This window comes from Dysidea avara, chromosome 12 (assembly GCF_963678975.1).
Source record: "Dysidea avara chromosome 12, odDysAvar1.4, whole genome shotgun sequence".
NCBI classification, from domain to species: domain Eukaryota; kingdom Metazoa; phylum Porifera; class Demospongiae; order Dictyoceratida; family Dysideidae; genus Dysidea; species Dysidea avara.
Genome location: NC_089283.1, coordinates 10,304,245 through 10,331,608, shown reverse-complemented (window position 1 = coordinate 10,331,608; position 27,364 = coordinate 10,304,245). Strand labels below are relative to the sequence as shown.

The 27,364-nt window shown below is 38.9% G+C and overlaps 1 protein-coding gene across 1 annotated transcript; it reads left to right on the top strand.

The window, feature by feature from the left end:
• The first annotated feature begins 4,101 nt into the window (after positions 1-4,101).
• Positions 4,102-9,989, top strand: LOC136240857 (uncharacterized). The gene is made up of 2 exons (XM_066031918.1): positions 4,102-4,243; positions 4,297-9,989. Exon 2 carries the CDS (start codon positions 4,332-4,334, stop codon positions 9,906-9,908), a length of 5,577 nt encoding a protein of 1,858 aa, XP_065887990.1. The 5' UTR covers positions 4,102-4,243; positions 4,297-4,331; the 3' UTR covers positions 9,909-9,989.
• Positions 9,990-27,364: the final 17,375 nt, after the last annotated feature.

Sequence of the window (27,364 nt, the reverse complement as noted above, 5' to 3'; positions counted from 1 at the left end):
AGAAAAGCACTTCGAGAAGTTACATGCATATTTTACATCCTGATAAATGACAACCAAGAAGACATTTTAGTACACACAACACGACCTACATGTACTAAGGGGAACACAATAAAGTTTAAACCAGAGTTGACTGTTATTTAAATTATTTCTACCCTAAAGTAAGTAAAAATCTGGAATAAACTACTTGATCACCACAACAGACATGGACTTTTTAGACAGAACATCCCCAACTACATTAATGAAGTACCCTATGCATACACATGGATGATGTTACTCATAATTGAGGCATGTACATTATAATCCAATTATTAAATAGTAAGAAAATTGTGGCTCAAAGAGGACCAAAGTAGACAGATTTCATCATAAAGAGGGTGGGTGTACTAACTTAGAACTTACAGACTGAAAAATATTGGGTATTAAAATACAAAAAGCTTTATAGTTGCACTTTATATTATTGGGAAAAGGAAGTTGAACATTTTATATCAAGATACTCTAATAGAGCAATCACATACTCTAATAGAACATTCATCAAGTTACTAACTTTCAACTGTGTATTGTGAAAATATTGACTGCCTCAGGGATTTTTCTAGAAAATAAATTCAGGGGGGGGGGGGGGGGCAATCCAAGTTTTTCAGAAATTGAGGGCGGGCAGAACTTAAATTAGGCTAAAATTGTTTTATTGTAGCTAGCTAGCCATCAACTAAATTTTATGATTTCAAATCAATTTATCATTGTTCCATCATTGGGCTGGTTGAGGCAGAGTTCAGGGGGGGGGGGGGGGGATGCCCCCTTTCCCCCCCCCCCCCCCTAGAAAAATCCCTGCGGCAGTATTTCACTTTGAAAGCTAACACTGAGTACACACAACCATATTAGAAACTGTTAACACATTTATTAATAAAGTACGGTTGGTTCCCTCATCTGCTGCATGGTTGATTCATCAAGGTATTTAAAATCAGACACATGTCACTTGATTTATAGGAAACACTGGAAACTCAGATCATAGGGATGATATGTATTCCACTTGAACCACCAATTCTTTTCGGTGGAACTACTTCTTATAGTACAATGACACCAGTATATTTTGTGAACATACCTATTATGTTTTACTCAACGCTTTTTTCATTATAAAACCATTCAATGGTGGAATGCATTATCATCATCTGTAACTGACTGTATTAATTCTCCATTTTATGAGTATGTGGATGTCCTTAAGGTTACAGGATACTGTAAACCCCACATGTATACTATTAATCATTTTTCATGATTGGGGGTTTGATTTTTTTTATTGCATTGTTATCAAATATTTATGCATTCTTAACTTCGCATTAATCAACATGGAATTCAAATGTTGTTATGGAAACATGAGTTGTCCCCATGCCAATTAGTGAAAATTGTAAACCAAAAATTAGACCAATGAAGAACCATGAGAACTTATTAACAATTCTAAGGTTTGAAGAACTTCACTTGTAAGGGAATGACAAGAGGATTTGTGAATAATGTGTATAGTTGCTGAAATATGACTACAATATGGCCTAAAGCAAGACCCTATGGTCACAAATTTAATTTTTAAATTGATATCACAAGCACTAGAAACATTATTTCTAACAAATGGCTCCGTCAAGCCCTGGACAAGAAGCCAAACTAGTAGTCTGTTTATACAAAATGTTAACAACTAGTTTGACAGTCCTGATTTTTGGTTCAGGAAAGCATCGCCATTAGTCAGCAAAACTATGCATGTGCTTACAGGTGTGCCAGTTGCTAAGTGTGTTGTATCTATGTTATCTTGTACTGTTACGTGTGTTTTCTTGTACCTTGTAACCGAGGGGTCCGCCACAACCTTAAAATCCTGTACGAGATTCCGAATCCCACGAAATTTCAGGCAAGATTCCGGATTCCAAGAAATATTTAAATTACTGAAATCCAATTAACAAAATTAAAATCCTGTACTCAAACAAATTCGAGACAAAATTAATGACACGTTAGCCCTACAGCAATGCGTGGAAAGGTAACAGCTAACTCGAGCTACTCTCTTGGATAGACGATCAATGCCTCGGACACTCTCCTCGAATGCCGGCGAGCTCAGACAATGCTGCTCAACTTCGTGTTCAACTCGCACCTAAACTTCATTAGCTACTCATTGTAGACTTCGCTGTACCTGGGATAGGCTCTGGATTCGCCTTGTGGTTCGCTGTTAATCGGAGACACAACTACAGACTCGGCAAAACTCGAGACTCGCCGACTATTCAGCAGTTCGACTCTACACTTGTGCTCTGTTGAATCCATAAAAGCTCTTAAACACCTATATAGACACAGTAAGTTTAAAGCGAAGTGAAATTAACAGCTCAAGGCAAGTTATAACAGGCCAACAAGCTTATAGCTTCTTCTCGAGCTGCATACCACTAGTTGCATGCTATTAGAATATCCGGAATTATTCGGAAATTCACGGACTTTAATCAACCAAAAGATTCCAGATTCCAAGGCAAGATTCCAGATTTTGTGCGAGATTCCGAGGGATTCCAAATGACTTGTACGGGATTCCAGCCTGTGACGGACCCCTCGCTTGTAACTGTCCAGTCAGCACGCTATGATTCTCCCAATAATGATTCTCCCAACAATTTAAGCCTGTTACCAGCTGATACACAACACAACAACACCAAGCCCGCCTTAAAAGACTAGCACTGTGACTCACTCCTTTGATAACATTAATATGATTGTAACTATATGCATGTTTTTTGTTTTTGAGTGTGTGTATGTGTGTGTGTTGTAAGTTGTTTACCTTGGTTGTCTTTGTATCGGTTATACCTTGATTTGTTTAGTTTTGTGTGTATTATCTATATGTATTGTAATGTGTCCCTCCGAGCAAGGAAGGATGGCTGTAGCCTATTGTTTGGAGGTTAAATATATAAATCAAATCAATCAAATCAAATCATGACCAGTGGCACTCACATCACTCACATTATTCAGAGAAGTTGAAGAACTAACACTTAAAGAACTCACATTAAACAGAGAGGTCATGTCACTCAGAGAGCTTATGTACATCAGTTAGAGAACTCACTTTGTTTAGAAAGCTTAGTTCGCCTAGTGAGTTCACTTTGCTCAGTGAGCTCATTTCATTTACAGAGCTCACTTTGCTCAGTTCACCCAGTGAGCTAACTTTGCTCAGTGAGCTCACTTCACTCAGTGAACTCACTTTGCTCAGAGAGACTTCACTCAGAGAACTCACTTTGCTCAGAGAGCTCATTTCACTCAATGAGCTCTCTTCGCTCAGTGAGTTCACTTCACTAAGAGAGCTCACATTACTCAGACAGCTCACATCACTAAGAGAACTCACTTCAATCAGAGAGCTTACTTCACTTGGAGAACTTACAATGTCAGTTACTGAACTTATATCACTATCACATAGAAAGCTTGAATCACTCAGTGATCTCTCATGTATACAAGAACTTGGATCACTCAAACAATATAAATCACTTGAATCCACATCACTTAGCACATTTACATCATTAAGATCCAACGTTTCAGTGGAATTTGTCTGCAATATAAATATTATGTCATGCAGGCGTAAAGTTTTCAAGTACCTGTTCTGTCTCATCTTCACTTGTTTCCATAATAGTGGACAGCATTGAAATGGAACACTTACCTGTAACCATCAAACAATGTGAAGAGTTCATCACAGTCACTACTTCCTCCTCCTTCTCTTCAATGGGACTCTGATTTGATGATAAACTTTCTCTTTCTCCTTTGGTGCTTACCTCTTCTCCAAATCTGTTGCTGGCAACTCCCAATTCGTCCTCTCCCACCGTTCTGTGGGTGCTCTCCTCTACTCGAGTTTCCACTTCCGGAGTAAGGCTCCTCAGTAGTGTCTCGGCGACGTTCCATATCTCTCTACTGGATCGGATGTGACGAAACGTTGATAGAAGAAACCTGATTATTCGCTGGGCAACAGCCAGTATAGTATGAAGTCGCTTTATCAATATTCGTAACAGTTGTCGTGACGACTGAACAGTAACTTCCCTATTTAGAACTCTAATTATTTAGTTATTATATTGTGCGCATGTCTGTACTGCACGTGTATGTTATATATTTTTCGATTGTGGGTACAACACGAGGTGTTCAGATTGTACGTGGCTCGAATCCTCCTCCACTCCGCCAATCCCGAGTCGGACCTGTCCAGGATAGGAACGTTCCGCAGCATTTTGGTGCTGTGACCAGGTACAGTCCACTATATTATCATAACCTCCACCTCATTTTGGTGCTGTGACCAGGTACAGTCCACTATATTATCATAACCTCCACCTCATTTTGGTGCTGTGAGCTGAAGAAGACGGATTATGGCGGACATTAAGCGAGCCCAATGTTCACGGAGAGGATACAGAACACACCTTAAGAAGATATTGGCGAGCATCGACGAAGTGTTAGCGAACCCACAACCCCTCAGCGAAGATAATACAGCCACTCTGAGGGATCTCCATGATCAGCTTATACGTAAGCACGAACTTATAACCCCATTAGACGCTAAGATACTTGAAGCTACCGAAGAAGACGAGGCCATTGAAGCTGAAATACTGCAAGCTGAAGAGACCAACGCTGCGATATCAAGAGCAAAAGCCAAGATAACCCATCGCCTAAGTTCTATCACTGCAAGAGACACAACAATCTCTCCACGTGCACCTCCCCCACCTGCCACCGAGTGTCAGGCAGATCATGCAAGCACTGTTACCCGTCTACCTAAGTTAGAATTACCACAATTCAGTGGCAATCCCATTCTGTGGCAGTCATTCTGGGATACCTTTGAAGCATCTGTGCACAATAGCACCTCCTTAACTGGAGTACAGAAGTTGAGTTATCTCAGAAGCCAACTACAAGGAGAAGCAGCTCGTGTTATTGCAGGCTTCCAACTGACTAATGCTAATTACCAACACTCCATTGACCTGTTAAAAGAACGTTTTGGTCAACCACATAAACAGATAGAGGCTCACATGCAAGCTTTAATTGATATCCATAGTCCTAGTGGTACACTCGCCAGCCTACGTGAGTTTCATGACACTATTGAAGGGCACATCCGTAGCCTGGCTTCACTTGGAAAATCACAAGACACTTACAGCAGCATGCTTGTCACTATCATTCTTGGGAAAATTCCACCCAAGATCAAACAGAACCTAGCCAGGACACATGGGAGACAAGAGTGGAAAATTGATGAACTGCAAGAAGCCATCCTCACTGAAATTTACATTCTTGAGGCAGGATCATCGTCACAGACAGATGCTCATAATTCTACCTTGCCACCGACTGCACTGTTTCATGCTGCAGCTACTAACAAGTCTATTGGTGGAGCCAGAGGTAAACCGCAGTGTCCATTCTGCAAAGGCCCACACTCCCCTTCTGTGTGTGATGTTATCAAGGACCCAAAGCAACGCTCAGCTGTAGTTCGTCAAGAAAAGCTCTGCTTCAATTGTTTGGGTCATCATAAGGTCTCCTACTGTAATTCCAAGCACAGATGTCACAATTGTAGGCGTAAGCATCACACGAGCCTATGCAGTTATGAGCCGCAACCCACTGGCCAACATGCTAAGCCACATACTGGACACTCCTCACAACCTACGCACGTTGGACAACACCACACTGGTGCAGTCTCAGGTTATCCCATTCCACCGGCTAACAATACACAGCCGCAGATCTGTAATCTCCCACCAACAAATCCTGTGAGCTCTAACACAACTGACACTACCTCATTGTCCATGACTTTGCCACCATCCTGCACTACACTGAACAGAGTATGCTTACTCAAGACTGCTATAGCAACAGTCTCACATGGGAACAGAAGTACAGTAGCCAACCTGCTATTTGACGAGGGATCCCAGCGATCATTTATCACTCAAGATCTGGCCTGCTCCTTAGTGCTACAACCTTATCAACAAGAAGACATCAACATCTCTTCCTTTGGAGCAAACTGTCAACTTAACCGCAAGATGGATGTTGCCATGATCAACTTGTTGACCAACGATGGACATGCTATACCGCTGTCAGTGATAATTGTACCACGTATCGCTACGCCACTACAGAACACTACTAGCATCAGTATGACTCACCTACCACACCTACAGAACCTCCAGTTGGCTCATCCACTTTCCGCAGAATGCGAATTTGAGATTTCTCTATTAGTTGGTGTGGACCACTACTGGGACATTGTAGGAGATCACATTGTAAGAGGAGTGGGAGGAGGACCTACTGCAGTGGCTTCTAAACTGGGCTACCTTCTCTCAGGACCAGTACAACTGGCTAACACTCAGCACTCAAACATCAGCACCATGATGTTAACAGTCAATCAACAATGTGACTTTGACCTTGAACGTTTTTGGAACCTGGAATCTGTAGGAGTGTCAATGAGTGATCTCAGTGCTGAAGAAGATATGCTTCAACACTACATCTCTTCGTGTATCACCAGAGACCCTGATGGGGCTTACGTTGCCAGGTTTCCTTGGCGACCCAATCCTCCCACCTTACCCAACAACCTCATTATTGCTCAGAACAGAACACGTCAAATGCTTAAACGGCTGGCTAAAACACCAAACCTACTAATGGTATACAATAGCATCATTGTCGAACAAGAGGCTAGAGGATTTATTGAACGTGTAAAGTCAACAGATAATGAATCCAGTATCCACTACATCCCACACCATGCAGTTGAGAAAGACTCGCCAACAACTCCTATACGGATTGTTTTTGATTGCAGCTGTCGGCAATCGTCTGGATATCCATGTCTCAATGACTGTCTGTTGATCGGTTCACCCTGTGTTAGTGATATATGCTCTATCCTCGTTCGTTTCAGGAGTCATCGCTTTGGAGTGTCTACTGATATAGAGAAGGCGTTCTTACACGTCCGTCTACATCCCGATGATAGAGACTATACTCGCTTCTTCTGGTTAACCGATCCTACTGATGTATCCAGCCAGTTTTGTATTTATCGGTTTAATGTCGTTCCATTTGGTGCGACAAGCTCACCTTTCATGCTCAATGCTGTTTTGCAGTACCATCTTCAGCAGCAAAACACAGCCGTTTCTGATGACATGAGATCAAACCTGTACGTAGACAATGTCATAACTGGTGGTGCAACAGAACAAGCAGTCATAAGCTACTACAGAGAAGCAAGAGCTATAATGTCCAGTGCTAACATGAATTTGCGCAGTTGGTCATCCAATAGTACTGAGTTGATGACAATTGCAGCTCAAGACAACGTCAGTGATGACAGTCAGTCAGTCAACATACTAGGTCTGCGATGGAATACTACAACAGACAAGCTCTCCCTAGCAGCCAAACCCACTATTTTGACACATGATCATCTGGTGACTAAAAGAGAAGTCTTGCAAGATCTTTCCAAGATATTTGACCCACTAGGCCTTGCAGCTCCAGTAGTTATTAGAGCTAAAATACTGATGCAGAAGCTGTGGATACGTAAGGTTGCTTGGGATGAGCCCTTAGATGAAGAGATCCATAAAGAGTGGATAGATGTTGCCTCTGATTTGAAGTCAGTCACTCAACTTTCTGTTAGTAGAAGGTACTTTTCTTCAGCTTTCGTGCAACCAGTACTACACTCATTTGCTGATGCAAGCCTGAAGGCTTATGGTGCTGTAGTATTTCTCACACAGGGTGATGAAGTATCGTTCATAGTGGCTAAATCTCGTGTGGCACCCCTGAAAGAACTCACATTACCACGCTTGGAACTCATGGCGGCATTGGTTGCAACACGTTTGACCCACTTTGTGGTGAAGGCAATTCCCCTCAAAGACCCATCTATCTTCGTTTGGTCGGACAGCCAAATTGTATTACACTGGGTGAATAGTCGTAAGCAACTACCAACATTTGTTCGTCACCGCATAACTGAGATTCGGTCACTACTACCAACAGCTGATTGGAAATACTGCCCCACCCTGGAGAATCCAGCAGACTTACTTACAAGGGGAATCACCACAGAGGCACTGATGTCATCCACATTATGGCAGCACGGACCAGCATGGCTCACTACACCTAACAGATGGCCATCCTTTGATCAGCCAATTCTACCCCCCCTTCTTGTTGCAGCAGCAGTAGCAACTGAGTTTGTTCCAGCTGAACCCATCACACCTACAGTTGGTTTACATTGTGTCATCATGCTAGATCGCTTCAACACTCTTAGTAAGCTATTACGTGTAACTGCTTATGTGTTCCGCTTCATAGATAATGTAAGAGCTCAACCAGACCACCGACGTTATGGACCAATCAGTGCCATGGAGTTCACTACAGTGAGGTTCAAGTGGGTGAAAGATGTACAGCAGGATGTGTATAAGAAGGAGATAGCCAATCTGAAGCTTGTAGCCAGGCAACCGAAGACATCTAGACTACTACTTGTTCGTCAGCTTAGACTGTTTCTGGACGAACATGAATTCCTACACTGTGGTGGACGCATCCACAACGCTCCGGTGAGTAAAACAACCAAGTTCCCCTACCTCATACCTCCTAGACATCGGTTTTCCTATTTGATTATCCATGATGTACATGTGACACTGCACCATGCTGGCACTGGTGCCACACTAACTGCCTTACGCCAGACATACTGGATTCCAGCCGCACGCCAGTATATCAAATCAATTTTACGCCACTGTGTTACCTGCTTACGAGTGATAGGGCAGCCATATTCAGCACCAGATCCACCTCCACTACCTTGTTTGCGGACACAAGATGTTCATCCCTTCACATATACGGGGGTAGATTTTACCGGAGCACTATATGTGAAACGAGCTGAACAAGAAGTGAAGGTTTATTTGTGCCTTTTTACCTGCGCTACTACCCGCGCAGTTCACTTGGAAATTGTACAAGATCTATCTACTGAAACTTTCCTTTTGGCCTTCCGCAAATTTGCTGGCCGGAGGTCACTGCCGAAGTTGATGATATCTGACAATGGCTCTACATACATGTCGGCAGCTGAGGAACTTCGCTTACTAATGGAGAAGACAGAAGTTAAGGAGGAGTTGAGCTCTACATACATGTCGGCAGCTGAGGAACTTCGCTTACTAATGGAGAAGACAGAAGTTAAGGAGGAGTTAGGAAGGAGAGGTGTCACTTGGCAGTTCATACCCAAGAGAGCCCCCTGGTATGGTGGCTTCTGGGAAAGGCTAGTGGGGCTCACAAAAACCACCATTAAGAAGGTCCTTGGAAGGCGGCATGTATCTCTCCAAACCCTAGAGACTATTGTTGTGGAGATTGAGGCCATCTTGAATGATCGTCCCCTAACGTTTGTGTCATCAGAGATGGGTGACCCTGAGCCACTGACACCTGCTCACTTGCTGCACGGGAGAAGAATTACTTGCCTTCCCCATGAGATGGTGGATGTCGATGAGCTTACTGATCCCACATTTGGAAATGCCACTTCAATGAGGAAGAGTGCTAACACTCAAGCAGCCATAATCAGGGACTTTCAAACAAGATGGCGTCATGAATACTTGACTTCGTTAAGGGAACATCACAAGTCCTCAGGTAATAACATTCAACTGGTGAAGAAGGGTGATGTAGTGCTCATTCATGATGATGCTCCCCGAGCTACTTGGAAGATGGCTGTGATTGAGGACCTTATCATTGGAAGAGATGGATTAGTGCGAGCAGCAACAATTAGAACAAATAATGGGACAACTAACAGGGCTATCACAAGGCTCTACCCTTTGGAGGTAACTGCTGGACAGGAGGATACTGATGGGAATGTGCAGCCTACTCCAGGACCCAAGTTACAACCTGAGCAACCAGTGGTACGGACAGATTCAGAGACTGGGGGGTCTCATCCGAGACGAGCTTCAGCGAGAAGGGCAACTGAACAGTTCAAGACTTGGGCCAGAATCCTTGCTGCCCCCCCGGAGGATGTCGTGACGACTGAACAGTAACTTCCCTATTTAGAACTCTAATTATTTAGTTATTATATTGTGCGCATGTCTGTACTGCACGTGTATGTTATATATTTTCGATTGTGGGTACAACACGAGGTGTTCAGATTGTACGTGGCTCGAATCCTCCTCCACTCCGCCAATCCCGAGTCGGACCTGTCCAGGATAGGAACGTTCCGCAGCATTTTGGTGCTGTGACCAGGTACAGTCCACTATATTATCATAACCTCCACCTCAACAGTCTGCGAACTAACGCCATGTCACTTGTACAGTAACTAAACTGACGCGTTTGTCACGTGCACTATATAGCCACAGTGATACCATGGCAACAAGTAGTCTGGCGGCCCGGCCTCTGGCGGACGCCGTCAAACTAGGCAACAAGAAGTTATTGCATCTCGTGCACCTTGAACAAGAAGTTAACTTACTACTTTTAGTATAGTGTGAGGGATGCCTGACACTCCGTTCATGGACGTACGCTCCAGTGTTGGGGCATAGATTATATATTCGACATTGAAAGTTAACTACTCCCTTGAAGCCATGCATGATGCATAACGAATTTAACCATTACAACATGAATAGGTTTACAAAGGATGAACTGACAGTGCCTGCATATTTATAAGTTGTACCTGCAACCTCAGGAAAAGTCACACAATGGGTATGTGGTAACTGCAGTATTTGTAGGTGCATGGCTCCAATGAGGGGACTAAGAAAAATATAACCAGTCATGGGAATAATGACCAGTCATGGGGACTCCTCTTGGAGCCACTTCAGCTTGACAAGCATACCCAGTGGTGGATCTAGGATTTTTGAAAGGGGGTTTCTGAAAGTTGGTATAACTGAATAAGGCATCTGATGATGACATTTCTCTAGTTGAGATTTTAGAAGCTCTGAGATTGGATTTTAGGCTACTATTAGTTAGCAATTACAATAAACCCAATGCTTTAAACTGTAAATATTATAGCTAACTATAGGACAAAGATAGTGACTATAAGCTGTAGCTTTGATTGCTCTGTTAGAGTAGTTACTGACTTGAATTCCCTATTAGAGTATTTCGATCGTTTTTAGTGCAGTGGGAAATGATAAGTGAAGTGTTGCTTAGAGGTGTGCAATGACTACTTTAGACAATATCTCGATATTTCCTTTAAACTTATCTGGATTATCTAACATATTTCGAGAACTGAAACAATTGTAAACTGCCAATATTGTAACCAGTAAATTGAGCAAATTGCAATTTGAAAACTATAAAAAATGAAAATGTTAGTCTTAACACTGTTCCCAGGTGGTGGAGCCCCCCCAGAAGGTGCTTATACCATCAGGTATACAAATAATTTACGGAAGTTTACTATTATCTAGATTAATAAACCTATCATCCTTATCTCGATAAGTCTTATGATATCTCGATAATCAAATATATCTAGATAATTTCACACCTCTAGTGTTGCCAGGGGTGGATCCAGACTTATATGGAAAGGGGGGTCATGAACTGATGCACTACATTGTCTCTGGTTTGATAAGGTGAGACCACCCTTTTCTGTTACACCTTTTCAGCTATAAGTCACTAAGTCTAAGTCCTTGAAATTAGGTTAGGTAATCCTAAGGCTGCAGCACATGTTGCTGTAGACCTTCAGTGCTGGTCACTGTAAAGCATTAATACAATACAAAAAAAGTAATACAAAAAAAAGGTCACAGCCAGCTGACAATAGCTGTCCACCTTACCAACCACGCATTTATAGTTGATAAAGTACATAAAAATCCTTAAATAGCTCACTTCACACTGTTCTAATACTGTGACTGCTTTATTAGAGTGACTGCTCTATTAGAGTATCTCGATCTTGGTATACTAAATATAACTTACACTAATGAAATTATCAAAATTCAATGCCAAACATTATAAAATTTTTAATCGTACGGATTTATGTATTTAAAATTTCAGTTAATATTTCTGAATTCCCAACAAAAAATTCTACATTTCTAATAAAAATTGCCAAATTTCCATGGTCATCGACGACATTTCTGGAAGTGAAAGACCCCTCGACTGCATGCATACAGGGGCAGATCCAGGGGGGGTTCGAAGGGTTCCATGGAACCCCCCTTTTGAAAGAACCTCTCTTACTCGAGATACTCTAATAGAGCAGTCAAATCGATATACTCTAATAGAGCAGTCACAGTAGTCTTTTGAGGAGCAGTGTAGCAAGTTATGTATCTAGATATAAATAAGGAAATATAGTTGGTAACGGTATCTATGGTGAGGGGCAGTTGTTGTCAGCAGGTGATGACCTTTTTTTTTTTTTGGTCTTCAACTTACAGCTAGGCTGAAGTTGCAATTCCAAAATGGAACCCCCCTTTTTATAGCCTGGATCCGCCCCTGGCATACTCCCATCATATGACTTATTATCTGGAAGCAGTAGGTGCAGTTTTTGAAGCCTATAATAGGCACTGTCGGTATGATACTTCGTGAATCTCAGTTTTCATCAGCATTAATATAATGTTTAATAGTTAACTATTTAATAATGTTTATAGTTTCAAAGGAGTAGCTAACTTTTAATATTGATGACTTATCTACTAATCTATGACAGCTATATAGTCCATCAATTCACAGGCTATCAATGTGGGTCCTGTTAACAAAAACATTTTTGACTGCTCTATTAGAGTATTTCAATCATTTTAGTGAAAGGATAACCTATATATTTATATATTGCATGATGATCTTTCTTTGTCAGGAATTTCCGTATGTCTTGCCTGTTCCCACTTTCTGTTCTCATCCCATTCCCATTTCCCTCAAATTCTACTTACCCGGCTGAATGTAGCAGAGTTATTATCTTATAGCAGGGCAAGCAGTGTGTTGTGTCCAAGAAATCTCTGTGACAAACCAGTACTGTATAGTAGGATTTCTTGTGAGTGAACTAAGTTTTTGCATTTTTTACAAATTAGCAGCTATCCACGAATATTTCTCCTTATAAATTTGCATTTTGATCAAAATAAAGATCCTGCAGGAGCAAAATTTTCCCTTTTCAAAAGTTTGGATGGTAGTGGTCTGTGAAAATTTTCCCCTTTGAAAATACTCTGCTAATATGGTAATCATAATCATATAGATAATTATATTATCTTTTTAAACCAGTGGCTATATGAGATAATGCACATAATCAATGATTCAACAAGTGTAACTTTAGCTGTGTAAAATGTTGCACAACTAACTACCAATTATTGTGATTGCACAATATAAATTAATACTAATTAATATACTATTAAAGTTGGTTTCTCTGCATACTGCATGTATGTATGATTGGTTCACAATGCGAGTGATTACACAATACATGTGACATGTTACTTAAGAATACATACCCTGGAATGAGTAAAATATTTATTACATGAAACTTGAATTAAAAGACCCCCATAATATATCCATTACACATGAGTTCCTGTGTTGCATTAAATAACTAAGCATGCATGTCTTCTGGGAAACCTTATAATAGATGACATTGATTCCTCTTGCAATATATGTTGTTCCTATATGCATATATGTGGACAAAAATGGCTACAGCAATGCAATTTGTACCGACTTGTGTATCATTTCATTTAATCTGATTATGAATAGATTTTGGAATAACACTAATCAAAAACACAATATATATACGTAGTATAAATCAACTAGGAACACTGAGCTACCATAATAAGCTATTAGCATTGCCATTTTTAACAAATATCTGCTTAGTGCTCTAAGTCTGATATTGAAAACTGCTTAAGTCAGTAAAAGGCACTAGTTTTCAGTGTGTACTTTAGATATTATTATCTTAAGTAAATATTGAATGTATAACTATTCTTTAATTGGTGTACTAAACCCATAGTAGAATTTTGTAACTATAATTACACATTAACTAGTTTCTTATGTAAATATTGAGCGTTTAGGTACTCTTTAAATTTACAACCCGTGGTTACAGAGTGACAGAGTTTTGTAAGTAGTTACACATTACTTTTAAGTAATATAACTAGTTACATGAATCCCTTGTAACTAACTGTCCAATAAGTAATTAAAGTATGATAGTAACTAGTCACAATAGTTAATAGTAAACATGCTTTAAAAGCCGAAACACTCAGCAATTTTGTACCACTCATGTATGCTACAGCCAAATTAAGCAGATACATTCTGTATACTGTTCGCGCTAATCACTATAGTTACTTTCAGAAAAGTAAGATAAAAGCAATGAGTAACTAGTTACTTTTTGAAGTAACGTATTCTAGGTCGATACATGTAAATTAATAGTGGCCCAATATTGGAAAACCATCCTTCTGGGCACATGAAAAAATTGCAAGAAAACTAAATTGAAAGTTTCAGCAATTTAAAAAAATTAATTTTCTGCACATTTGAATTTCAACTGAAAGCTTCTTTCTGCTAGGAGATATGGATGATTTTATCAGACCATGTAGTGATTTTACATGCATGAGACACCAATTAACTTACAAATGGGGTGATTGTTCATTTAGACAATGCATACATATTATTTAATTGAAGGAAAGGACAACACTTGATCTAACTATCAGAAGTCTCTTTATAATAGTAGGAACGGAATCATTTGTAAACAAAGTGATTTGTCACAATTTGTTACACTTAATCACTCACAGAACTCAATGCATTACTATGAAAGCTACTTGGTATGAAGCTATGGAGCTACTATGGTCACCAATTTCATGAGAGTAATTCTGAAATTATAGGATGGCTACAGGCATAATTTTAGAGTTATTGGATGTCCATGGGAATAATTGGTGGAATTAAAGGAGATATCTATTCTTAATTATCTAGAAGCAAAGTAATGATATTAATTATGTGATATATTGTACTTAGATAACTACAAGTATATACAAAGGTATCATGCTAACTGTATGAAACCTTGTCAACTATACAGTGGATGGAAGTGCTAGGCACTAATAATGAATGTATGGCTACACACAATCACATATATGTCACATATATATAAAGCACAATTGTTTGTTGTACATGATTTGTTTCATATGCACAATACTAATAAATAATACATAGCTACATTTTGTTTTGTATCTGTGTGTTATACTCCTTGATGGAGTCCTACACAGTAATAATTTTTTTAAAATAAATTTTCCCTGTCAGTGATACTTGAATGTTATCAGCTACAATATCCTGCATACTTAAATCCCATAAGGTTTCAGGTAAGAAAACCAATGCCTTAGCAATTAATTATATTTAAATAGTGTGTGCTTCCACCATTGGTATCATCATCTATATGCCTTCTGCAGATTCACTGCTAGATTGCTATATTAATTGTTCATTATAGTTGTACTGTCTTTTTGGTTCACTGTTGTCACTTCAAAGCATTCAAAATTGAAGTGTAGGCTAGGTTTCTGCATTAGTTATTATTATTATTATAAGGCTTAAAATCCCCAAGTATTGGGCAGAAAATTATAGTAATTGCTTCAGATAACATCACATTAAGATGCCATCATGTGCATAATATCCTATTATATACAACATGTACTGTTTTGACATGGATGTATATAGTCTTATAGCTGATGGAGGTACAGTATAATCTAGAAGGTACATGCAATAGAGAATTCAGCTTCCACCCCTAGAGAGTTTATAGCCACTGATAAGTCACCATGTAGAGAGTTCAGCTACAAATAAGTCACTCTGCGGATAGTTCAGCTGCAAGCAAGTTACAATAGAGAGTTCAGCTGCAAACAATACAAGTCACCCTGTAGAAAGTTCAACCACAAATAAGTCACCGTGTACATGAATACACATTCAGATCAGCAGTTCCTGCTAATTTTTCTGAGCTATACATCTTGTCCCTGTAGGTAAATTATTATTACTTTAATATATATTAGTTATATAGTTAGCTTTAGAGGACAATAGTTTCTAACTAGAGGTTAAGTAGCTAAACAGTTACTGTGTAGTACTTCAGCAATCCATGTGAAGCCACTATGCATGTGTGTATATGTGCATTCATTATATTCTGATCAGAGAAAATTACTTTTGGGAATGTCATTAAGTATCAGTTTATTTTGACTGACAAAGAGAATATTAAAACTCTAGTCTTCTCAGCAAAGGCTGTATATCTGTATAATATTGTATGTAGCTATAAGACATTTTGTAAGCACGTTAACATGCTGATCTTAGATGACATGTCTGAGTTGCTTAGCTACAATTGAGGAAACGTCTCTTTTTAACTGAATCATGTTATGAAGCTCAAAAATGTTGACTGTATAATATAGTTTGGGAAATACATAATAACTGCATTCAGCTAGAACTAATCCCTTTAAATTCCCCATGCATGCAAAGTCCTCCATTGGAATGTATACTATAGCTACGTCTCTTCATTCCGGCAGTAAATTTACTTGCTATGTTTTAGTTGCTGATACAGCTGCTATGTAGGTAGCCATATGATATATATAGCTATTTGGAAGATGGCATGCTGTGTAGACACTCTTGTTAACAATATAACTAGTTTGTGAATAATTCTAATGATACAATCGGGCTGCACACAAATGTATTCTAACAAATATATACACACTTACATTAAATTTTAACTCCTCGCAGTGCTGTAGCCATTAAAACAACCATCTCCTTTTGTGGCCATAGGCTACAGAATCATACCAGACATTCAGGTTAAGAAATACCCATGCACTGTATGTGAATAAATGATAATAAAATGTATTAGTGTGACATTCATATAAGAAGTGTTACTTTCCACAAAGGACATGGAATATATTCATCACTTATTGATAATAGAGCCTGGTTATGATTTATTGATTTTAAGCTTGTACAACAGCTATTTTATAATTTCCTGCATGTATATATGCATAGTCAGAATCAAGACACACGATATGTCGTGCAGCCCAAGAAGCCGGTGCGCCACACCGTGAGTATATTAACAGGAAGAAAGAAAATGCAATTTTCCAGATATACTCCATTGTTTTAAATATAATCCCTGCAGGATGGTTAGGTGCTGATGAAGCAATAAGAAAGAGTTTAGCAACATTAGAGTACCTGTATATCCCAGAGTAATTGTACTATATCATGAAGAATGCTGTTAGAATAAGAGTTAACAGCTTGCAATACACATATTATACTGATATCTACTACGCAAAACAACATATAGCATTCCCTCTCAGTATTTCCCTCAACTGATCATGATAGAAACTTTCCATCTGATAATATCTATCTAATCAAAAACAGCTAAGCTGTAAAAAAAGGTGCGGCCCCAAAAAGGCCATGGTGAAAAAAGATGTGAAATCCAAGGTGGCGGCCAAGAAATGGCTGTGATGGTAGGTTAATGGTAAAAATTTAATAACGACAATTCAGGTGAATTTGGTGCCGCTTGGTCTTGGCACAAAATTCACCTGACTTGTCGTTATTAAAATTTTTACCATTAACCTACCATCACAGCCATTCCTTGGCTGGCTCCTTGGATTTCACATCTTTTTTCACCATGGCCTTTTTGGGGCCGCACCTTTTTTTACAGCTTAGCTGTTTTTGATTAGATTTCACTTCTTTTTGTGTTTGTATACCCCAAAACCGGCCTATGGCCAGCTTTGGGGATTTTCTTTTCTTTACCTCAGGAAGAAGAAAAGATGAAGCAGATGTTAAATACTTTAAATATTTTTGATTTTATCAGTAAATGTACAAATTATATATATATAATACATATATTTATTACAGAACACTCTACATGGTGGTTTCTTTATAACTTAACACTCTACAAAGTGACTTCTTCTAGCAGATATTTCTACAGGGTGATTTATTTGTAGCTGAACTCTCTACATGATGGTTTCTTTGCAGCTGAACTCTCTACAAGGTAACTTCTTCTAGCTGATGTCTCTACAGGGTCACCTGTTTGTAGTTGAACTCTCTACATGATGGTTTCTTTGTAGCTGAACTCTCTACAAAGTAACTTCTTCTAGTTGATGTCTCTACAGGGTCAGCTGAACTCTCTACATGGTGGTTTCTTTGCAACTGAACTCTCTACAAAGTGGCTTCTTCTAGCTGATATTTCTACAGGATTTGTTTGTAGTGTAACTGAACTCTCTACATGACGGTTTCTTTGCAGCTGAACTCTCTACAAGGTAACTTCTTCTAGCTGATATCTCTACAGGGTCGCTTGTTTGTAGTTGAACTCTCTACATGATGGTTTCTTTGTAGCTGAACTCTCTACAAAGTAACTTCTTCTAGCTGATGTCTCTACAGGGTCACTAGTTTGTAGCTGAACTCTCTACATGGTGGTTTCTTTGTAACTGAACTCTCTACAAGGTGACTTCTACTAGCTGATCTTTCTACAAGGTGATTTGTTTATGGTTGAACTCTCTACATGATGGTTTCTTTGCAGCTGAACTCTCTACAAGGTAACTTCTTTAGCTGATGTCTGTACAGGGTGAATTGTTTATAGCTGAGCTCTCTACAAGGTAACTTCTTTAGCTGATCTCTGTACAGGGTGATTTGTTTGTAGCTGAACTCTCTACAGGTGATTTGTTTGCAGCTGAACTCTCTACATGATGGTTTCTTTGTAGCTGAACTCTCCACAAGGTAATTTGCAACTTTGAATCTTGATCTCAGAATGTGAAAAGGATGATAATATGGTGATTCATTTGTAGACATGACTTCATAACCATAGCATACTCTGTGGGGGAAAAACAGGTGAAAATTCCTGATGTAAGAATTGGATGACTTACTGGCAATCATCTAAATAATTCTTCATAGTTGTTTTGTCTGCTGTTAATTTGCCGATCCTATTAATTGAGGTAAGCTAGGAAAAAAGCTCAGCGCTGAATCTGCTTGTGCTGGAAGATAGTGACATGAAGGAGGCTGCATTGTGAGGAGCTACCATACATCTAAGTATTTCTGTTATCAGATCTGCAACCAACAATGAGATAGGTTTCCCCTATACTTTATAGTAGGAGTTAAGGAATGAGTATAGAAGAGGAGTGTGTCTTAGTAGTAGGTCAAGTGTGACATGATTTGCTGAATAAAAGATGTTTATTTGTTCCTCATCTACAATATTTTATGACAGCTTCATTTCTACAGTATTGAAAAGTTCTACACACAGGGAAATTGCAAGCAAGCTCTGCAAACAATTTATTGTAAGGAATACTATAGGGGCAATAGTATCATTCTTTCCATTTTGTAGGTGTGTGATGAGTTTAGCAAGGGCTTTAGAATGTTGTTCAATCAATGTCAGCATTGTGTGTAGTTCATTGTTACTAAGTGATGTGTTAGCTTCTTCTGGTATTTTGTGAAACCACTGTATTTCAAGGGTAATTCTCGTCCTTTTTTAGTGGAATGTATAAAGACTAGTTCATTAAGGAGGCTACCATTTGTTGATTGAAGCATACCTTTCTCTTGTGTATTCCATGTAGCAGGAATAAGATCCTTTTTAAATCCAATAGAAGTGCCATCACAGATTATGTCATCTGGATAAATTCCACAGCTTGGGCACTGAAAGATTTGACTGAAGTTGAGATCAAGTAGTCTAACAAATGCATCCCATGCCAACCGTAATATTTTAAGGTTAGGGGTTTACGGGTATCAAGAATTAATGACATTGAGAAGAAGATACAGCAACCTCTAAGTTGCCAAAACTGACAACCTCTCAGCTGCCAAAACTTGCAACTTCTCAGTTGCCAAAACTGGCAACCTCTCAGCTGGCAATCTCTCAGTTGCCAAATCTGGCAACTCTTAGCAAAAATGGCACATTGTATGTGCAAGTTGCCAATATTGGCCAGGTAACTGGAGTTTTAATACTTACCAACAAGTTTAAAGATACCTGCCATTTTGGTAATTTGCCAAAACTAACATGAATTGCCATTTTTGGTAACTTCTATGTAATGTAAAAAATACCAATTTTGGTAACTTTTCCAAGATGATATTTGCCAAATTTGGTAGGTTAGAGAACTTAATCTGGTTACCACAACCAAAATTGGAAAAAAATATTCTTCCAAATCTGGCAATTTTATGGTATATTAAAATCCACAAGTATAAAAAGGATTGCTAAAACCAACCAAAAGTGGAGTAATGTTAAAACTGAAAGTTGCTAGGACAGGCTTGATGTTGCCAGTATTGGCAATATCGAGCCTTTCACTTGTATGTCAGAAATTTTCATTAGTGAAAGCTTCAAGGAGTAGCCAAAATTGGCTAATCCTGAGGGTTGCTAAAGCTAAAATAGTCTATTTGACTTTAAAAGCCATTGATCAGGGGTGCAGGAAGCATCAAGCATCCATAAATATTTTCAGTGGCGTAGCTAACGGGTGTCAGCACACTGTACTATATATTACTGAAACAATTGAGATATTCTAATAGAACAGTCAATGACTCTAATAAAGCAGTCACAGTATATTCAGAGTAGTGTAGTCAACTATGTAGTTATAAATATTGATTTTGATTATCAGCAATAGAATATGCAGCCATTGCTATCAGATCGAGACCTTTTTTTTGGTCTTCAGCTTTACCACTGGGCACCCATAAGTTAAACATCTTCCTACGCCCCTGTTAATAAATGTACTAAATGTGTGCATTGAGGGTACAATATGCAAACGCTGACCTACACCACATGCTATATATATATATATAAGTCTTGGGACAATGAACTGCTGGTGTCTAGACAATCCATGTCAGCTACCTAAATTCCAGTGAATGATGTTCCTATATAGTAAGGTTGAAACTTACTCCATTGTATAAAGGAGATAATCCATGCAGGATAGTCAGGAAAAATCTCCTTTCTCCATCTTTTCAAACATACTTTATGTAACAGCTTTACACAGGCTGTAGGACCAGGTGTCCTACAGACCTTCAGCACTTGTGCTGTAAAGCCTTAATAAATAAATACTGGGTCTGGGATTTTTTCTGCATTCTTCAATGTTTCAGTTACATGTTTCTGACTTCCTGTATTCACAGGGTTTAACCTTCTCACGGGATAGCATTTAATAAAATAATAAATCCTTTAAAAATGTATATCATGCAATAATACTGTTAAAATACAAGTTAACAGCTTGCTGTGCAATGTAAAGTTCATATAACACTGTCATAATGTTTTATTTAATTCCTGCATGTATGTATAGTCAGAGTAAATGAAAAGTTTCTATCATGATCAGCTGAGGGAAATACTTAGGGGAATACTATATGTACTCTTATGTACAAAGCAGCTGGATAACTATAATGATTCAGAGCTATTTCTGACATTATTTCAGCAGCCATTTGAAGTCAATGTATGGAAAGTCCCACTGGCTATATATGTACATGGATGCATGTTATATTCACTGTGTTGGCTTTAACTACACTGGATGAAGACTTCCAGCCTGGATGCTTCAAAATTATCATGCCGTCAACAAAAGGTTATTCTATAAAGGGCACACCACTTTTCATTACACTCCTTACACAATGAAACTTAACTTACATTGAATAAAATATTAACCAGTTTCTGTTGTTATTAAGTGATGAATTATATTCCATACTACTTGCTGCTACTCTCACCATTCTTACAAACAGTTTAAATGAAGACTTCTATGTGCTAATTCATATGTGACCCAGTTTGGGAAAACTGGTCTTATTGCCTATTTAAAAGTATCGAGAAATGCCGAATTTAGGTATTTAGTGTGTTATAGCTTGCTAATGGTTGAAGCTATGTGTACCAAATTTTCACACGTTTTACACCACTTCCTTACCTTCCACAGCATCCACTGTGTAAGTAGCCATCAACTAAGTTTCCTGCCATTTTAGATAGTTTTTAAACCAGGGTTGACTGTATCAGGCGGGCAAGATGGTGTTCAAAAATTGAAAAGGAAGGTATAGGGATGGATTAGGCCAAGTTATGGGCCATTGAGGTCTCAAAATTGGCTAAAATGAAAGGAAATTCACAGCAGATATATTTATTCAACACCACAGAGCTGTACAGCCACATACAGTCATCCCCAGGCTAACCAGAGCTCCATTAAGGCCCCAAACCACAGGTACAGATCGCCACTGGGCTTGGGAAAAGCAGCCAGCAAAACCATACCACTCAAGTCTAGCTGATTTTGATTGTGGAATTAGATAGTTTATTCATTAGTGTAGCTTTGCGTCCTGGGTGAAAATTGAATCTGCTGACATGGGAAATAAGACCGGTTTTCTCAGACTGGGTCACATATATTGGCTGACCATGTATTTCCATCATGCCAATATCTTTTGTGACCAATTTTTGACTATCTAGATTCCTTTCTGTCCTCTGTCATGATTCCATAGCCCACAAAAGGAGTTGATTATCTTAAATGGCTACAGCATTGAGAGGAGTAAAATTAAACAACTGTATGTATATATTTGTTTGAATACATCAGTGAAGCATTTCTACTTTACATGGTTGTTCTATTAGAAATATCCACATATGGTAACGAGTATGGTAATCTTTTCATGTAGCCACACTGCATAATAGCTAGCTGTATCAACAGATAAAAATGTAACAAGTGAAATTTAATTGGCTGAATATATTGGTACTATGTAGCTATAGTGTATATTCCAATGGAGAATATCTTGAACAAGAAAATAAATCTGAGAATGTATCCATGAGTGTATGTCTACAAATCTATATGCATGTACTGTATTACAACTTTAATACCAATAAGATCACATTCATGTCAAGAATTAAGTACCAGGTATATACAGGATATCATGTACAGGGGCGTAGCCAGGATTTTTTTGAAGGGGGTTTGGATTTAAAGTGGAATGTCTTAAGGGGAAGGCCTGGATGCTTCCCCTAGGCCATGTGTAAACGAAAATGATGCCATACACATGCAAAACGTGTCCTAAGGCAGTAACATTAAAAGGTGCTGTTTGTGCATCTAAAAAGCTAAAACCTGCACACTGCTGTTAATGCAGCTTACAGAAACTATAAACCTATTGTAAAACTAACTAATCTTCACTCCCAGACAGCATACAGCCAACTTCAATTTCCTAGCACATGGAAGCCCTCCACACTCGAGTCCCTTAATTGGCAATACTTCTTTCCAGCTAGACTATACATTATTCCAGGCTGATCTTCCTGTTAATGGTCAATAACTTCAGACTTGGCTTGCACTCCAATATGTTCGAAACATCACATGCCCACAACATGTAACAATAAACAAACCAACATCAGGTAAATATACATCAACAATTCACAGTTTGTGCTAACCTGACACATGTATAACACGACCACTCAAGTTTACAGCTGCTGCCTTGTAATATGTCTCAACTAACCACTGAACAGTCCTTCGCCATTTCACTCGCGCCATTTCAACCATGCATCACGTGCACAATTGATCACGTGATGCAATAGATATGGTTTATGTGATGTGACCCTCAAGAGTACATGTACAGTATATTTTGCATGTCAATTGTCAGTCGTACAAAAATCCTGAATAGGAATCACAGCAACCAATGATAGATGACCAAACATTTTCAAATCCTTTCGAAGTATCTGATTGACTGATATCACCAGCAAAATAAATTGTAACTGACAACCGTCTTGCAATCTACTGTAGTACACCAGTGGGCAAGTAGCTACCGGATTGGTGTGATGTTAATTTTTAAAAATTCTGCCTCTGAAAGGGGGTTCCGGTCGTCCAAACCCCCCTGCTGATGTATATGATGGTATCTTAACGTGATATTGTCAGTGTTGGGAGTAACGCATTACTTATGCAACGCGTTATGTAATATTATTACTTTTATGGTAACTATGTAATATAACGAAATATGCTATAAAAACAGGTAATATAACTCAAGTTATTTTACTTACAAATGTAATGAGTTACCTAAGTAATATAGTTAGCTACTGTAACAAATCTAATATTATGTAATATTATTACTACAAGTAACGAAGTTACTAATCTCGTTAGTAATCCACTGAGTAACGCCTAGCCACAACAAAGTAATGAAGCCTACTGAATGAAGCTTATTCACCAGCTACTTACTTATAACCAAGATTTGCACATTGCCAACAATGCAATCATGTCATGTGATAAGGTGGTAGTTTCACACGTGACAGCTTAAGGCTATGGACACAAAGTAATATGATATAGTTACTTTATTGTATGGGTAATATGTAACTGTAACTAAATAGTTCAGTTGCAAGTAATATGTAACTAGTTACTTTTACAAGGTAACTTGTCCAACACTGGATATTGTTATGTGAAGCAGTTACCTAAAATACCTTCTGCCCACTGCCTCAAACTTAATTTTGAGGAATTTTTAAAGCCTCACACTGAAATAAATGCTTTGAAGTGGTAATAGTAAATAGTAAAATAACTACAATCGTGACTGGATTTTGGAAAAACAATCCAAATCGCACATTTCCTAGAAGTCGAATTTTGAGATAAACGATTTTAAAGAATTCAAGCCAGCATAACTCTCCAAGGATAGCAAGTACGCGTATGAAATTTATACACCTATCATAGGGTTTCCAACTCAAAATAGGAAGGTGCTTCCTTTTGTTGTTTCTGGTGATTTTCACACAGACTGACCTTTAAGATAAAGCAAACAAGTGCTAATTTATTATTGGATTGCTTGTAGCATTGGGTATCAGCATAAGTTTAGCACACAAAAACATACAAAAAGTGGTCACGTGACCAAAAATATCATAATAGTTAAATTGGGCAGCTTATTAGAAAATCACTTTATTTTAGGGTGACTGAAGTCACAATTAGTGTATTTCCTTGCTTTGTACTAAAGACTTCTACATCTTGTAGTGCTATAGCACATCCTTTATATGTGAAATGGGATTGTTAGCCATGTGACCACTTTTTGGGTATTTACAGTTAAAATTGCATTGATATTGAAAGTAAAAACAGTTTAATAATATATTAGCACTTCTTTGTTTTATCTTAAGGTCAGCCTGCATGAAAATTATCAGAAACAATGAAAAAGGCTGAGGCATCATCTTATTTTGCAGTGGAAATCCTATATGAAGGGATTTTTGGTCACGTGGCCACTTTTTAGATATTTACATATGTTAAAATTGTGCTGATAACGACTGCTGCAAACATTCCAATAACAAATTAGCACTTGTTTGCTTTATCTTAAAGGTAAATCTGTGTGAAAATCTCTAGAAACAACAAAATGAAGCACCTTCCTATTTTGAGTGGAAACCCTACCTATCAATGTATTGCCCCACTACCCCCCCCCCCCCTCGGGCATATATGGGGCTATAGTGGGGATTTGACACAGCCGAATGCCAAATGCCCCATAGTAGGGCAAACCTATCGTGTCAAATCCCCACCGTTGGCCCCAGTTGCAACGCGGGATTTACTCGGGATTTGACATAGCGAAGCAAATTAGCTACAACAAAAAATATTTGGGTGCTTACTGAACGATCGTCAAATGCCCCATAGTGGGGCAGCAGTTTCGTGTCAATTCCCCCTGTAAAGCCCCACTTACGCCCGAGGGGGGGTGGTGGGGCAATACATTGATAGGTGCATTACACAAAAAGATCATTATTAATATTATTAGTGCTTTACAGATGCATCAATCTATTACCGTTCAGGCCACTTCCAGTACTTGTAACTGATTGTAGAGTTTCCGCCAATAAGAGAAAATCTGAGCAGTTGGACGAGCAAAGTAGTATCACGAGCGTTCACAAAGGGGTGGAGGGTGGAGGGTGGAGGGTGGAGGGTGGAGGGTGGAGGGTGGGGGGTGGGCAAGGGCTAGACTTCAAAATGGAGGCAGACCACGATTGGAGTCCAGAGACGAGATTACAGCCCTGTGCTGGCTCCTAAGTGGCTGCATATGTAGCAAAATTCACAGAAAATCGTCTGGCCAACATTAGCTATCAGGCTGTCCACTGGTTCTTGCCAAGCCAGGTCCTTCACAAGGCCTATTCAGGGGCGGATCCAGGAGCTGGCAAGGGGAGGGGCACAAACAGGCTAAGTTGTAGGTGGTTGGGGAGAGCCAAATTCTCTAGTTCAGTGCTGCATTTTTGAAGCAGCAAATAATCACCTCTTAGTAGTGTCTCATTGTTGATTTGTGCCATTTTGGCGTTTTCAGATGGTTGTGAAGCCTTAAAAGCGGTTTAAAAGGCTCCAAATGTCTAAAAACAGCAATACTATAATTATTTTTAGAGGCGCTTAATGCGCACGAAGGTGCTGGGTGACAAGTTTCGCTTTAGTTTCAGGTGAATTTGTAATAAATGTTAATAAAATGTGCATATTTTCATAAGTTTATAAACTGATCTTGGCCTAGCTGACAAAGTTTAGTGGCTATTTTAATCAGAAGTAGCTATGGCTGGCTCCTCCACAAGGTGTGTGTGTGTGTGGGTTGGGGGGGGGGGGGGCATTTGCCCCAAATGCCCCATCCTGGATCCGCCATTGCTATTATTATATTATTATTTTAATATTACTGTGCAGACCTCTGAAAAGAGTATGATGCACAGATCACAGACAAACAAACAAACAAACAAACAAACAAAAAGCTTAATCAATATAGTCTTTGCTTAAATTGATCAATGTCCTTAGAGTCAATCACGTGTTGGGGTAGAGAATTCCAGAGTTTGATAGCGGAGGGAAAGAAGGAATATAGATAAGAATCAATTCTTGTCATTGGTTGTATAAATCTCTTGCTATGGCTTCTTGTATCATGTAACATTGGTACAGGTGTTAGGTAAGAATTTGTTGAGATGTCAATGAGGTGACCTAAAACCGCCACTCGAGCTCTACACACCACCCAGAAAAGACGTCTGTTGAAACCAGCCTCGGGTAGTTTGAGTGATACTGAGTGTCAAACTACTAGTACAATAGTGTAGCTATCCACTGGAGGTGTTAGTTTGATTTTGCCTGATGTGCGATTTGGATTGGTTTTGTAAAATCTGGTCACAATTAATGAACAAATCAAATAACAAACTAGCAATGAACCTGAACATATAGATGATGATACTGGTGACAGAGGTATTCAGTGATTATCCTTCATCAAACAATACTGGCATTAGTTTTGTTACCTGAAGCCTTATGGCATGTAATAAATTAAACTGCATAGTATGCAGGGGCGGATCTAGGATTTATAAAAGGGGGGGGGGCTAACTCAAGGTACTAATCTCTTGGGTAGAGGTGTACAAAGCACACTTCCCAGCATGTGAAGCATGCTGGAACTAGGGGGGTCTGGGGGCATGCCCCCCCAGGAAAATTTTGAAAAATAGGTGCTAAAATACTGCAATTTGGAGACATTTCCACATAAAATTCATACCTGTAGATATTTTTTATACTGCCTTTAGATTATAGGTATGGCTCTCTGAAGCATTTTACTAATGGAAAAGTTTGGGTAGGTACAGACAACCAAGTACATGATGCACCCCTCTCACAATTGCACAACACTGAATAGGTGCATGTTAGAATAAGAATGTTGAAAGTGGAAAATTTTGAAATTTGAACAATACTAGATTGAATCTGAGAGCATTTTCAATGGAAATTGTGTACCTGAATTAAGTATTGTCATACATATT